Source organism: Gopherus evgoodei, unplaced genomic scaffold (assembly GCF_007399415.2).
Source record: "Gopherus evgoodei ecotype Sinaloan lineage unplaced genomic scaffold, rGopEvg1_v1.p scaffold_37_arrow_ctg1, whole genome shotgun sequence".
Taxonomy (NCBI): domain Eukaryota; kingdom Metazoa; phylum Chordata; order Testudines; family Testudinidae; genus Gopherus; species Gopherus evgoodei.
The window spans coordinates 3,925,622-3,937,371 of NW_022060049.1; the positions used below are offsets into that span (position 1 = coordinate 3,925,622).

Genomic DNA, 11,750 nt, shown 5'->3' on the forward strand with positions numbered 1-11,750 from the left:
GAATCCCCTGGCAGAGATAGTAGCTGCAGCGCCCCCTTCTGGGGAACAGGGTAGTGCTGCAGTGGGCCTGGAGTTTATTTAGCTTGTCCAGGGCCCTGTGCATGGCAGTTTGGGACAGGAAGTGGAGGAAATGCCCAAATCCTGATGCTCCTATATGGGGATTGAGGGAGGCAGGGGGGATTTTCATGGAGAGAGCTGGAATGGAGCATGGGCTCTGGGGGATCTATTCAGCATGCCTGGCCAGGATTGATGTCTGTTCTGAGCAGTAGACCTACCAGCAGCACAGCGCCCCCTATTGCCCCACAGGAGCATTGGGGTCATCACTTACTGAGGGGAAGTGCTCCCTACTGACCCCTAGTCCTGCTCTTGGGTATTGAATTTGGTGCTATCTGCAGGGGGAGAGTGCCCCCTACGAGACTCCCTGTCCCTGCAGCACAACGCCCCCTGGTGCTGCAAGGGGGTAGTGGGTTCATACAGACTGAGAAGAGAGCTCCCCGGACTGGCATCTGTCCAGCTTTCTGCGGAGCCGCTCCACACGCCAGCAAATGCTTCAGCAGCCTCCTACGTGTCCCACTCATCCCTGGTCTTCCACCCAGCACTTGGGGCATCATGGCACAAATGCTCGGGGCCACCTCCCCAGCGGGGCTAGTTGCCAGCTCTCCATTGGTGCCCTACACTAACACCAGCTGGGGATCATTGACACCACTCGTGCAATGCTAAGTTACCTCTGCTGGGGCTCTGCCCTTCTGATGTGCTCCTGGGCCGGCAGTGCCAGCAACCAGCCATGTGGCTGCATTCCTGGAGCAAGTGGCCAGAGTGCATGGGGGCTGGGCAGAGGGGCCTTACCTTCTGCTAGTGTCTTGCCTCCAGACAGATGAGCCCTGGAGGAGCTGCGCAGGATGTGGGGTGCACCTGCCTCTCCACCCACCACTGGGGAAGCCCACGTGGGCCCTGAGCCCTCCTACTGCTAGAGGGTAGCGGCTGAGCAGGTCAGCCATAGGCTGGTCCTGAAGGCTCATTCATAGCCATTGAGGAGAAGGAATCAGCGTGACCAGCTAGTCTGACACCTACAAGGCTCAGCTCAGAGGTCTTGCAGCCCAGAGCTCTCTATACACCTGTTTTGGGCTGGGCTGGAGCACCTGGGGGCCCAGGCTGGGTTGGGCAGCGGTTTGCCCTCTCATGCATGTAACAGGCCCAGTGTGCCTGTACTCAGCTATTAACTCCCAATGCCGTGATCCCTGGAGGGCGCATCTCATGGCACCCATGCAGGCCCAGCACTGCCTCCTTGTGTCTCCTTCTGGCCTTGTCCTTAGCTCCTCCCTCGGCAGGAAGTGATAAAAGGCCTGATGCCAAGGTGATGGGCAGCGTGGTCTAAGCTAGCTCAGGGCTCAGAGGGAGGAGAAGAGAATCATGTTTCTAACAATGGTGTCAGGGGAAGGGACAATTAAGATCAGACCCCTGCTGGGGGTACTGTGCAAACAGAACAATAGACATTGGGATGGCTTCGTTCGGAGCTGCACGGACACCTGCTGAGATGGCCCTCGTCCCAAGGCCCTTGCAATCTAAATCGACACAACAAAAGTTAGGGGACAGGTGTAACCTGCAAGCCCTGCCCTCAGTCCCCAAGCCTGGTACGAACCAGATGTTTGGGTTAAAATTATCAATGGTTAACACACTGGCCATTTTGGCTGTTGTTGTTAGGGAGCAGAGTTAACACCAACCAAGATGGAGCATGGATAGTCACCATTGTGATGAATCCATAAGGGCTGGTATCTGGAATTCTGCAGAAATCAATGGAGAAGCCAGAGAAGAAATGAGCTGGCAGCCTATAGCACCTCCTACTGGCTAATCCCTGAGCCACACACCAATGAGTAAGGGGACATCCAGCATTGCTAACCCCAGGCATTTTAAAATCCCGAGTCACCCTCCCTCCACGCCCCAAATTGCAAGATTGTCCTAAAATGTCATGAGATTATTTTAAACAATAAACGGGGTGTGGGTGCGAAATATATTTTTCATTCAAATGACTTTGTTTAACACATATTGGCTTTTTGATGAAAACTTGGAAAAACTCTACAACAAAATTTTGCCCTAAACTTTAAAAACATATTTTAAATTTGTCCCCAGGAAAACAATTCTTTCCTGGCTTGTTCTAACCCACGGCTCAGTTTATTCTGGTCTCTGAGTTCAAAGCCTGTTGGGATCACATTGTATTAGTTAGTTAGTAGGTGTATTATGGTAATGCCTAGGCACCCCAGTCAGACCAAGACCTGGTGCTCAGTGCTGTATGTTATTAGATGTATTACAGTAGTGCCTAGGCATCCTAATCATGGGCCAGGAGCACATCGTGCCAGGTGCTGTACAAATACAGGCCAGGAAGACAGTCCCTGGCCCAAGGAGCAGCATCTCCCTGACCCCAGGACCTCTGCCCGCCAAATCCATCAAAGGTCCCTGTGTCACCACACGGGGGCGCTAGACCTGCTGAACCAAATGGTTGGGAAAAAATTTCCACATGGGCTAAATGGCATTTCCCCCCAGTTGTGTGGTTTTAAACTCCCCAAGTTCACTTGAAGCAGATACCCGGCGGGGGATGTTTTGTCCCAAACAATGAAACTTTGGCAAAGTTCTAAGCAGCTGAAAACGGAAACCTGGAGCAAAAACGTAGCTCCAGGCGGCTTACTGAGGAAGTGGGTATTCACCCACAAAAGCTCATGCTCCAAAACGTCTGTTAGTCTATAAGGTGCCACAGGACTCTTCGCTGCTTTTACAGATCCAGACTAACACGGCTACCCCTCTGATACTTGCTACTAGAGCTGTTCTATTAGTGGAATAACTGCGTCCACACGGGGTCTTTACCTGCTTTTGCAACAGGTCTGATCCAACTCCCAAGGAAAAACTCCCACCCACATCTAAACGGATGGAGCTAGAGCAGGAGACCAGCTGTGTCTGGCTCAGGTTGGTCTGGCCCTTTAAAGAAGATGGGTTTAGCCCACCCTCACCTGTAGTTAATTAGCTGCCCCCCCCCCCAGGTGATGGGTTTGAGAGTGGGGCAGCACAGAGCCTGAGATAAGAGGCCACCAAGCCAGGTGGTCAGAGAGACACAGCAGACCTGCAGGGAGCAGGTAGGGGCCTACAGAAGCTGGATCCTGGGGCAAGGGAAAGAATCAGGTTGCTTTGATTTCTCCTGTCTTGTTCTGGAGCATGAACCCCTTGCTGAAGAATGGGTCTGAAATCCTGCTACTGCTGGGGTGGGTTTATGTGTGCCCTGGTCCCACTGGCCTGCTATAGGGCTGGGGTGCCCCTCTGAGCCCTGGGTCTGTATCAGTTTAGAGTCACCTAAGTCTCTGGCCTCAGTGTGGGGTATCTGGGGGTGGGGGGGATTTCATGGGCTGTACTATACAGGGGGCCAGCGTAGATGATTAAATAATCCCTTCTAGTGTCAATTCTATGAAACGCCTCTTCATGTATGGGGGGTAAAATGCTTTGCTGTGGAAACAAATCCTAGGACTCCAGCATCTGGGGCTTTATGGGGCAGAGCTGGCTCCTCTGGCCAGAAGAATGTTCCTTGGATGAAACTGACACTTTGGCAGGACTGGGTTGAGGCAGATGAAAAGTTGAAGGGCCAGAAGGAACCACTCAGATTCCTTGTTTGTAAATTAGACTGGTGGAAATATTTTAAGTACCCCACCCCACCCTCCAAAAAAATTCAGCATGGCCAGTTGTGATTTTTACCATAATGGCAGGTGCTCCTCAACCCAGAGCAACAGCTAGAACAGATTCTAATTGTGCTTTAGGGAAAAGTGTGATTCCTCTGACTCCTTCCCACATTTGTTTTCCTCCCACAGGGGACCAAAAATCTGTTTTTTTTCCGTGAAGTGGGAGTTCTGTCTCCTGTCCACAGCCCCTGCAGGGGGGTGTCAGGGTCAGGGACACCCTGAGCACCCACAAGGAGGGTCAGAATGGGCAGCCTTGGTCATGTCCCACTTTGTTCCCCCCTGGGGGAGCTGCTCCCTGCCCCCACACATGGACCCTGGACAGGGGTTGACAATCCAGGCCCCTCAGTGCAGCTTCTGCAGAGGGGCAGGAGTGGGGTGCAGGGGGCATGGTGGGGGGGTAGCTGTAAGGGCTGTCTGGGCCCCTAGCGGGGGGGAGAACTGGCCCCCTTAGCAAGGGGGTCCCTGCTGCAGACACACCCCCTCCCCTTGATTCGCTCTTCTCTGCCTGCCAAACCCCCGCCCTCTCCTTTGGGACGCGCGGGCCACGCCCCCTCCTTTGGCCCCGCCCCTGACGGGAGCGGCAGTTGGAAGGGGCCCGCGCGCGAGGAGCAGGAGGAGGAGCAGGTGAAGGGGAGGGGAACCAACCGTCACATGGCCCCGCCCCTATCGCTTTGTCCCGCTCCAAAGCTGCCCTGAGCCCCGCCTCCAAGGTCATAGCCCCGCCCACCGCCCCTGCAGTCTGACCTGAATGAACCCCCCTCGCCCGTTACACCGGTGGGGAAACTGAGGCAGTGAGGTTAACACTTTCTCAAGCACCACTTACCTGGGGGCCTGGTGGGAGATGCCCCCTCCCCCTGCCCAGCTCCTTGTCATTGGGGCGCCTAGCCCGGAGCTGGGGCTGCTCCCACTATCGGGCACAGCCCCACCCTGGCCCCCTGCAGGAGGTGGCCTAGATGGGCCCTAACATGGTTCCCCTGCTGCAGGGCCCTGGCCTTGGGGCTCCTGGGCACACCTGGGCAGGGGGCTTGGCAGCACCTCTGGGTGATCCTGAGACCGCCAAAGCAGGGTGCAGGTGAGGGCCTATCCCCTCTTCCCCACCTAGGGCAGGGCCTGATCCCTCTCGGGGATTCTCTACAGCCAGGGCGAATCCGGCTTGAGGGCACCTCTATCTGGAATGGAAGTGTCCGGACGGAGGGCTCATCTGGTTTGAATTCACCCTGTTAGCTAATTCAGATTATCTTCCCCGTGTAGACGAGGCCTTCACCCCCCCACCTTGAGCTGACGTGCTCTCCACTGCCCTTGGGAGATGCATGGGGGACTGGCGGCATCAGGCTAGGGGGCCAAGTAACCCGCTCTTCTGGCCGATTCCTTCAGGTAATGACTGCTCCCTGGTGGGGGCAAAACCCACGGCCCCCTGCCCCAGCCTCAGTGGCTCCCTCTCTTGCAGACGCTGAGCCAGGACCCTGGGATGACAGCCAAGCAGGGGTACGGTGGCACCTTCTGCCCAGAGGGCTCTGCCAAGGCCCAGTGCTTTAGCCCAGGCAGTGCAGCGAGCCTGGCTCCCTGCAGCCCTGAGCGCGGCCTCTTCTCTTCGCCCACGGCTGAAGCTTGCTGGCTGAGCTGCCCGGCACCACAGGCCAAGTCCCCGACCCATGAGAACCTCGCGCTAGAAGAGCTGCTCACCCCCGTCACGGAGAAGCTCAAGTACCTGCTGAAGAAAGCAGAGGATTTTCAGACATACCTGCTCTACAGGTGGGGCGGGGGTGGGAGGGTGCCTGGCACTGGAGGGGCTGGCGTGAGGGGATGTGGGGGGGTGACTGGCAGAGGGGATGGCACCTAGCATGGGGGCAATGGGGAGGGGAGGGTGTACGGCAAAGAAGTGGGCCAGCAGTGAACGGGGGGACAGCAGGGTAAGGGGGTTGGTACCAAGGGGGCAGTAGTGGTGGGCAGTGGAGAGAGAAGGGGCTGGTGTGGGGGGTAGAGGTGATGGGAGGGGGAAGCCTGGCACAGAGGGGAGAGAAGAGACTAGCATGAGGGGTAAAGGTGGGGACAGTAGGGGGAGGGGGAAGCCTGGCACAGAGAGAGCAGTGGGGAGTGAGGGAGCTGGCATGGGGGGCAGCGGTGGGGGGCAGGGTTAAGGGGAAGCCTAGCACAGAGAGGCAGTGTAGGGGGGCAGTGGGGAGAGAGGGGGCTGGCGGGGGGGGGACAGATGTGGGGGCAGCCTGGCAGCAGGGTGGGAGCAGTGGGCCAGTTCACCTCCACCCCATCCCGAGTGGCTCTGTGTGCTGAAGGGAAGGGTCCAGGTAGCATTGAGCTGGGCAGAGCGGCTGATGCTGGCGAGGAGGCTGGGAACGCAGGGGAGGATGGACCCAGGATGGGTTGGAGCCCGCACTGGATCAGACAGTGCTGGGCAGGATTAATGACTGACCAGCAGTCACCCTCCTCACAGCATCTCTCAGCCAGTCTACCATGCACAGCTCCCGCTGTGGTCAGTGCCATGCTGGGATCCCAGCTGTCCTGCTGAGGGGCCAGGGGCTCATCTAGGCAGTACCCCACATAGTGGGGAGGCATGCCCTGCTAGGAGTCTGCCTTCCAGGGGAAAAGAAGAATTCGCTGGTCACCTCTGATCTGACCCAGCTGGGAGTGGAGGTTTCAGGAGCCATCTTTGCCCCCTGGAAGAGGCCTGTCTGTATCAAACAGGAGCTGTGGGTGCCCAGCTCTCTGCCAGGTGGCTCGTGGGCATTCTGAGCCCCAGGGCAGAATGGGGAGTGGTGTTGGGGCAGTACCCCCTGGAGATGCAGAACTTACAGCTACCCAGGGCCAGGAGTGGGCTGGTGAGGAGCCAGGGAGCAGTAGCGGCCACTCTTGTCTTGAAGTCACTGCTGATCCACATGGCCCCGCCTGGCACTGGGGCCCTGTGATTCAGGGTCAGGGGTCTCCACTTGTCGTCGGTGCCAATGAGCCTCCTCTGGCCCCTCGTGACCGGGTGCCCGCTGCCTTTCCAGCAGGGACAGGATGCAGAAGGAGCAGTTTGCCAAGGCCGTGCCCACCTTCCTGCAGATGTGCCAGCCCTACTTCGAATACCTGGAGTCCACCGCCCGCAGCTACAACTCTGGCCTGGGTGCCCTGCAGACGTCTGTGCGCAAGAGGGTGAGTGAGGCGGGGGTGGGGGTAGGATCACAGATGCCTGCATAGAGGTTTGGGGGGGAGTGGGGTGCGTCTGCCCCGCATCAGGGGCAAAAGGTCACCTGCTTTCTCTACTCTCCTGTTAAAGGTGTTGGATGGGGTGGAGGGAGCTGGAAATGAGAACTCCTGGGTTTTACCCCCAGCTCGGGGAGGGGAAGGGAGTCTACTGGTTAGAGCAGGGGTGCTGGGAGTCTGGACCCCCAGCTCAGAGCTAACTGACACATACCTTGGATGTGACATTGTGATGCATTTGAATACAGGCTCCAGGAGCAGAACTGAGGGTGATGTACTGGGCCAGAGGGCATGGGGCAGTGGTGGTAGTGGGGGCATTGTGCAGGGTGGGGGCTAGAGGTTCAAGGGGGGGCTAGGTAGCTGGGCATAGTGTGGGGCGTGGCTGAGGAGGGACAAGGCAGGGCTTGGCTGGGGTGTCGTCTGGATCACTGTTGGGTCCAGTCCCGTTGAATGTCCTCACTAACGAAATGGGGGAGGGGCTCCAGCCCCCAGTGCAGACCAGCGAAGGGTACCCGTCCTCCAGCCAGGCTCTGTTGGGGGGTAGAAGGGGCCAGGTTACCAGCCTGCCCTAGACACGCTGGGCCGGGATGCCTGGAGGCCGGTGGCTGGCAGGACACAGGAGGCTGCCATTGGGCTCAGTGACTTGACGAGGGGTGGCAGCCCTCCTGTGAGTAAGACCAGGAAGGGGACTGGGCTGCCCATCCTGGGAAGGCTTCCTTGTGACTCCTCCTGCCCCTCACCCCAGCATCAGGGCAGCCCCGACATCCAAGCTGTTGATTGTGACTGAATGCTGACTCTCGGGGTCCCTCCCTGCCTAGTGCTGGGGGACACCCTCCCCCTCCAGGGTCCTGCCCTCAGCTCAGTGCCAGGCCTACACCCAGAGGCTCCCTGTCTATCTCCCCTGCAGCTGCTGGAGATCTCAGAGCAACTGGCGTTGCGACTGGAGCAGCTGGTGCTGATGTACGCCTCCTTCAGCTTCGTCTCCCTGGAGGACACCGATCCCTTCAAGTATGTGAGGGTGGGGGCTCAGCAGGGGGCGCTCTCCCTTCGCAATCAGCACAGACCCCTGTACATCATTAGGGGGCGCTGTGCTGCAGGGAACGGGGTGGGGGCTCAGTAGGAGGAGCTGTTCCTTTTCAGTCAGCCCCAATGCCCTTAGGCAGCACTAGGGGGCGCTATGCTGCAGGTGGCAGAGGAAGTTGGCCCCTCCATGGCTCCCCCTGCTGGAGAGGGGCCTTTTACCCCATCTGTTTCATTTTTCTCCCCTTCCCCCCAGCGTCTCATGTTTCTTCTGCGGCCGCTTCTGGCTAAGCGAGTGGCGCCAGCTCTCCGTCTTCCGCTTCTGCATCTCTGCGCCCTACACAGCCGCCCACCTGCCCTGCAACCTCTACAAGAAGATGCGCTGGAACCTGGACATTCTGGAGGAGGGGGTGGGCGCCGGGGGGCGGCGCCGGGGGCACCGCACTGAGTAGTGAGCTGCTGGGCCCTGGGGTGGGGCCTGGGCCTGAGGGAGATTTGATGTTGAGCTGCAGCGATTCAGCCGAGCCCCGGGGTTAGGGGACAACCCTGCCCCCCATCCCTTCCTGCCTCATAGGCAGGGACCTAGGGGCATCTGTGGTGGGAGGGCAGCAGGGAGCTCAGGTATAGATGGGGGAGATGGAGGGGTTTACTTGGCCCCCCATTGGGCACTGTGTGCCCCCCAGACTACCACCCCTTCCCTCTGCCAGGCATCTCCCTCGATCTCCAATTTACACTGCTCCCTGCAGACTCCTCCCCAGCCCCGCTGCCCCAGATCGTCTCTCGGGGCAGGGGGGGCGGCTTTGCCCCAGTCTGACCCCTCCCCCTACCTTCACCCCCAAATTTTGTTGCAGCTACTTCCTGTGCTTCCGGGACACGGGCAGGGAGAACGCCGTCAATATGCAGAAGCTCTGGTCCATCGGGCGCTGGGTGCCCCTGGACCCCGATGCAGAGCACTCCTCCGACGTCCTGCAGTGGTGAGTGCCGGGGCGTGGGCCAAAGGGCTGTGGGGCAGGGAGGGGTTGCTGGCTGCAGCAGTGAGAGGTGGGGAGCTGCCATGAGGGGGTGGGGGTTTGCTGTCACTCCTAGTGATGTGGTCCGACCCAGTTGACCCCATGACCCTGTCTCCACCTAAGACCCTCCCTGCGGAGGCAGTGCCCAAACCCATCCTGCTGCAGGCATCGCGGGCTGAGCCTTGAGTGACCCTGGACCAGGGAACAGAGAGGAGTGCCCCCTCCTGCTAGGGCTGACAAGGGGCCCCGGGGTTGGGGTGGGGGTCTGGCAGCCAGGTGGGTGAGGGGCAGCCAGAGGGCTCAGGAGACAGGTAGGGGCGGGGAGAGCAATGGCTGGGTGGATCGGAGCAAGGACAACCTGAGTGCTCTGACTGGGTTGGGCGCCCCCGGCAGTGGGTGGGTGTGGTCCTGTCAGGGTGTGGGGGCCCGGCTGGCTCTGGGCAGGACTTGGCTGGCTGCTGGGTGCCCCTGGGCAGAGGCTGTAACGTGCCCCTCGCTCTCCTTGCAGGGTGCTGTGCCGGCAGCCCACGGGTGACTTCCAGCCACTGCTGACCATTGGTTTCGAGGAGCCCTCGCACACCCTGGCCACCGACCTGCTGGTGCAGATCCTGAGCGCCCCAGCCTGCGCACCCCTCCCCTGCCCAGGCACCAGCAGGGAGCCCTTACACTGGGGGAGCTCAGGAGGGCAGGGACAGTAGCACAGCCCTGTGTGGCTTCCTGGGGCACAGGGGGCAAGTGCTGGCTACTTGCCTCCTGCTGGGCCCCTCACCCTGGTGCCAGGGCAGCCCTGACACCCAAACAGGCCCATTGTATTTTAATTGACACTGACTCTTTTAAAACTCCTCTGATTCTAGGCCCCGGAGGGTCGTTAGCCTTAGCGAGGGGAGGCTACTCAACCCTGACTCCACTCTGCCCTTGGGGCTGGAGGGCAGGCTGGGGACCCATCTCTGCAGAGTTCACCCCACTGCCTCTAGAAGGGCTGTTACCCGGGAGGGGTGGGGCAGCTCAGCCCCAGTGGGGTAGTGGGGGTAAAAGAGAAGAGGGTTGGGGCTGCTGGGTCCATAAACCCTCTCCTGAAAAAGCCCCAGCCAGGGGCTGGATCCCTGCTGTTAATGCAGAACAGGGGTTCTCCACAGGCTCCCCTGATCTGTGAGCAGCCCCATAATCCCACCCCAGGCCCCATCTGCCGGGGTTTCATCTCCCTCTCCCTCCTGTTCCTCAAACTTGCTGGGCACTGAGAATCCTCCTCTCCCCCCCCCCGCCCCCACCCCCACCCAATGTGCACAGAGCACCATGGGGTCTCCTCCCCTACCCGAATTTGAGCTGGAGGCCCCTCTCCCCTGATCTCCACAGAGCCCTGTGCAAGGGTTCCCCCTCTTCCCAACCCAAGTGCAATTCTTATTTATAACCTTGTGTTTTTGCAATAAAAATTTGGTTCTTGGCACTGGGAAGGCTGCTGGGCTGACTGGCTTGGGGTGGGGGGTGCAGGACTGGCTGGGTCTGGCAGCGTGGGGGGAGAAGGCTTGAAGTGGCAAAGCCTAGTGGACTCTGGAGACCTGAGCTCCATTCCCACCTCTGCCACTGAACTGCTGAATGATTTGGGGCAAGGTTTGTCCCCTCCCTATGTCTAAGTTTCTCCATCTACAGCACAGGAATAATGAGACTGAGCTTGTGTGTGCAGAGCTTTGAGATCTACGGCTGGGAAGCGCTAGATAAGAGATGGATGATACTATTATTCTGGGGTAAATGGGAGAGTGGACCTAGCGCCCTCCATTGGGAATACCCTGATGGCCTCTGATTAGCGGTGCCTGGTGAGGCCAGGATGTCTTTTATGGGCCCATCCAGCAGCTCCTAGCTATGTGGGGAGCTAACCCTGTCTGCCCCACAAATGACAACAAAGGGCCCCCCCTCCCAGAGCTAAGAAGCCCAGCCCAGCCTGGTTCTGAGGTTGCCACATGCCAGGGCAGACAAGGCCTAAGCCAAAGGGCCTGGCTGGATCCTTATCCCGGTTACTCCAGAGTGAATCCAGTGCAGCTACTCCAGTTTCACGCTAAGGCAACTGCAGCAAGATGCTGCTCTGTACACATGGCCTTTCAGCTGGGGAGGATGGGAACTAGAGCTGTGACGTTTTTCATCCTTTTTTTTCCCCAGCACAAAAATGCAGACTTGGTGATGCTGAGTTTGCCAAATTGTTTCAGTTGGGGCAGGGGGGAATCAGAAAAAATCGAAATGTTTCCGTGAAGTTTTTTAATGCAGGACATTTTGAACCAAAAAACCCCAAACAAATCAAAATGAAAGCATTAACTTTGACATGAAACCAGACTCTTTGGTCAAAAACATTAGAGCTGCCATCCTGGATCAGCCCAATGGTCCATCTGGCCCAGTGTCCTGTCTCTGGCAGTGGGCAGTACCAGAGCTTCACAGGGTGTGTACAGGACAGGGCAATTGTTGGGTGATCCATCTCTGTCTTCCCCTCCTAGCTTTTGACAGTCAGTCTTAGGGTCACTATGAGCATGGGGTTGCATCCTTGACTATCTTGGCTAACAGCCATTGATGGATCTAATCTCCAGGAACTTATGTACTCCTGTTTTGAGCCCTGTTATACTTTTGGCCTTCACGGCGTCCTCTGGCAATGAGTTCCCCAGGTTAACTGTGCATTGTGTGGAAAAAGTGCTTTCTCTTGTTCGTATGAAGCTTGCTGCCTTTCTGTTTCATCGGGTAATCACCCATTTTTGTACCGGGTGAAGGGGTAAATAACACTTCTCCACACTATTCACGATTTTGTATCCCCCCCCCATGTTGTCTA

The 11,750-nt window shown here is 58.3% G+C and overlaps 1 protein-coding gene across 1 annotated transcript; it reads left to right on the forward strand.

Annotated features, from left to right (window-relative positions):
- Positions 1-5,103: 5,103 nt before the first annotated feature.
- Positions 5,104-10,300, forward strand: CUNH19orf67 (chromosome unknown C19orf67 homolog). The gene is made up of 6 exons (XM_030545371.1): positions 5,104-5,468; positions 6,722-6,866; positions 7,822-7,922; positions 8,191-8,350; positions 8,562-8,908; positions 9,453-10,300. The coding sequence occupies exons 1-6, from the start codon at positions 5,185-5,187 to the stop codon at positions 9,640-9,642; spliced, it is 1,227 nt and encodes a 408-aa protein (XP_030401231.1). The 5' UTR covers positions 5,104-5,184; the 3' UTR covers positions 9,643-10,300.
- Positions 10,301-11,750: the final 1,450 nt, after the last annotated feature.

What these genes read in the sequence shown, in the direction of transcription:
- CUNH19orf67 (XM_030545371.1), top strand. Translation starts at nt 5,185, where the DNA reads ATGACAGCCAAGCAGGGGTACGGTGGCACCTTCTGCCCAGAGGGCTCT. An exon ending in CAGACATACCTGCTCTACAG is followed by an intron (nt 5,469 to 6,721) that starts GTGGGGCGGGGG and finishes CTGCCTTTCCAG; the next exon opens with CAGGGACAGGATGCAGAAGG. An exon ending in TCCTCCGACGTCCTGCAGTG is followed by an intron (nt 8,909 to 9,452) that starts GTGAGTGCCGGG and finishes CTCTCCTTGCAG; the next exon opens with GGTGCTGTGCCGGCAGCCCA.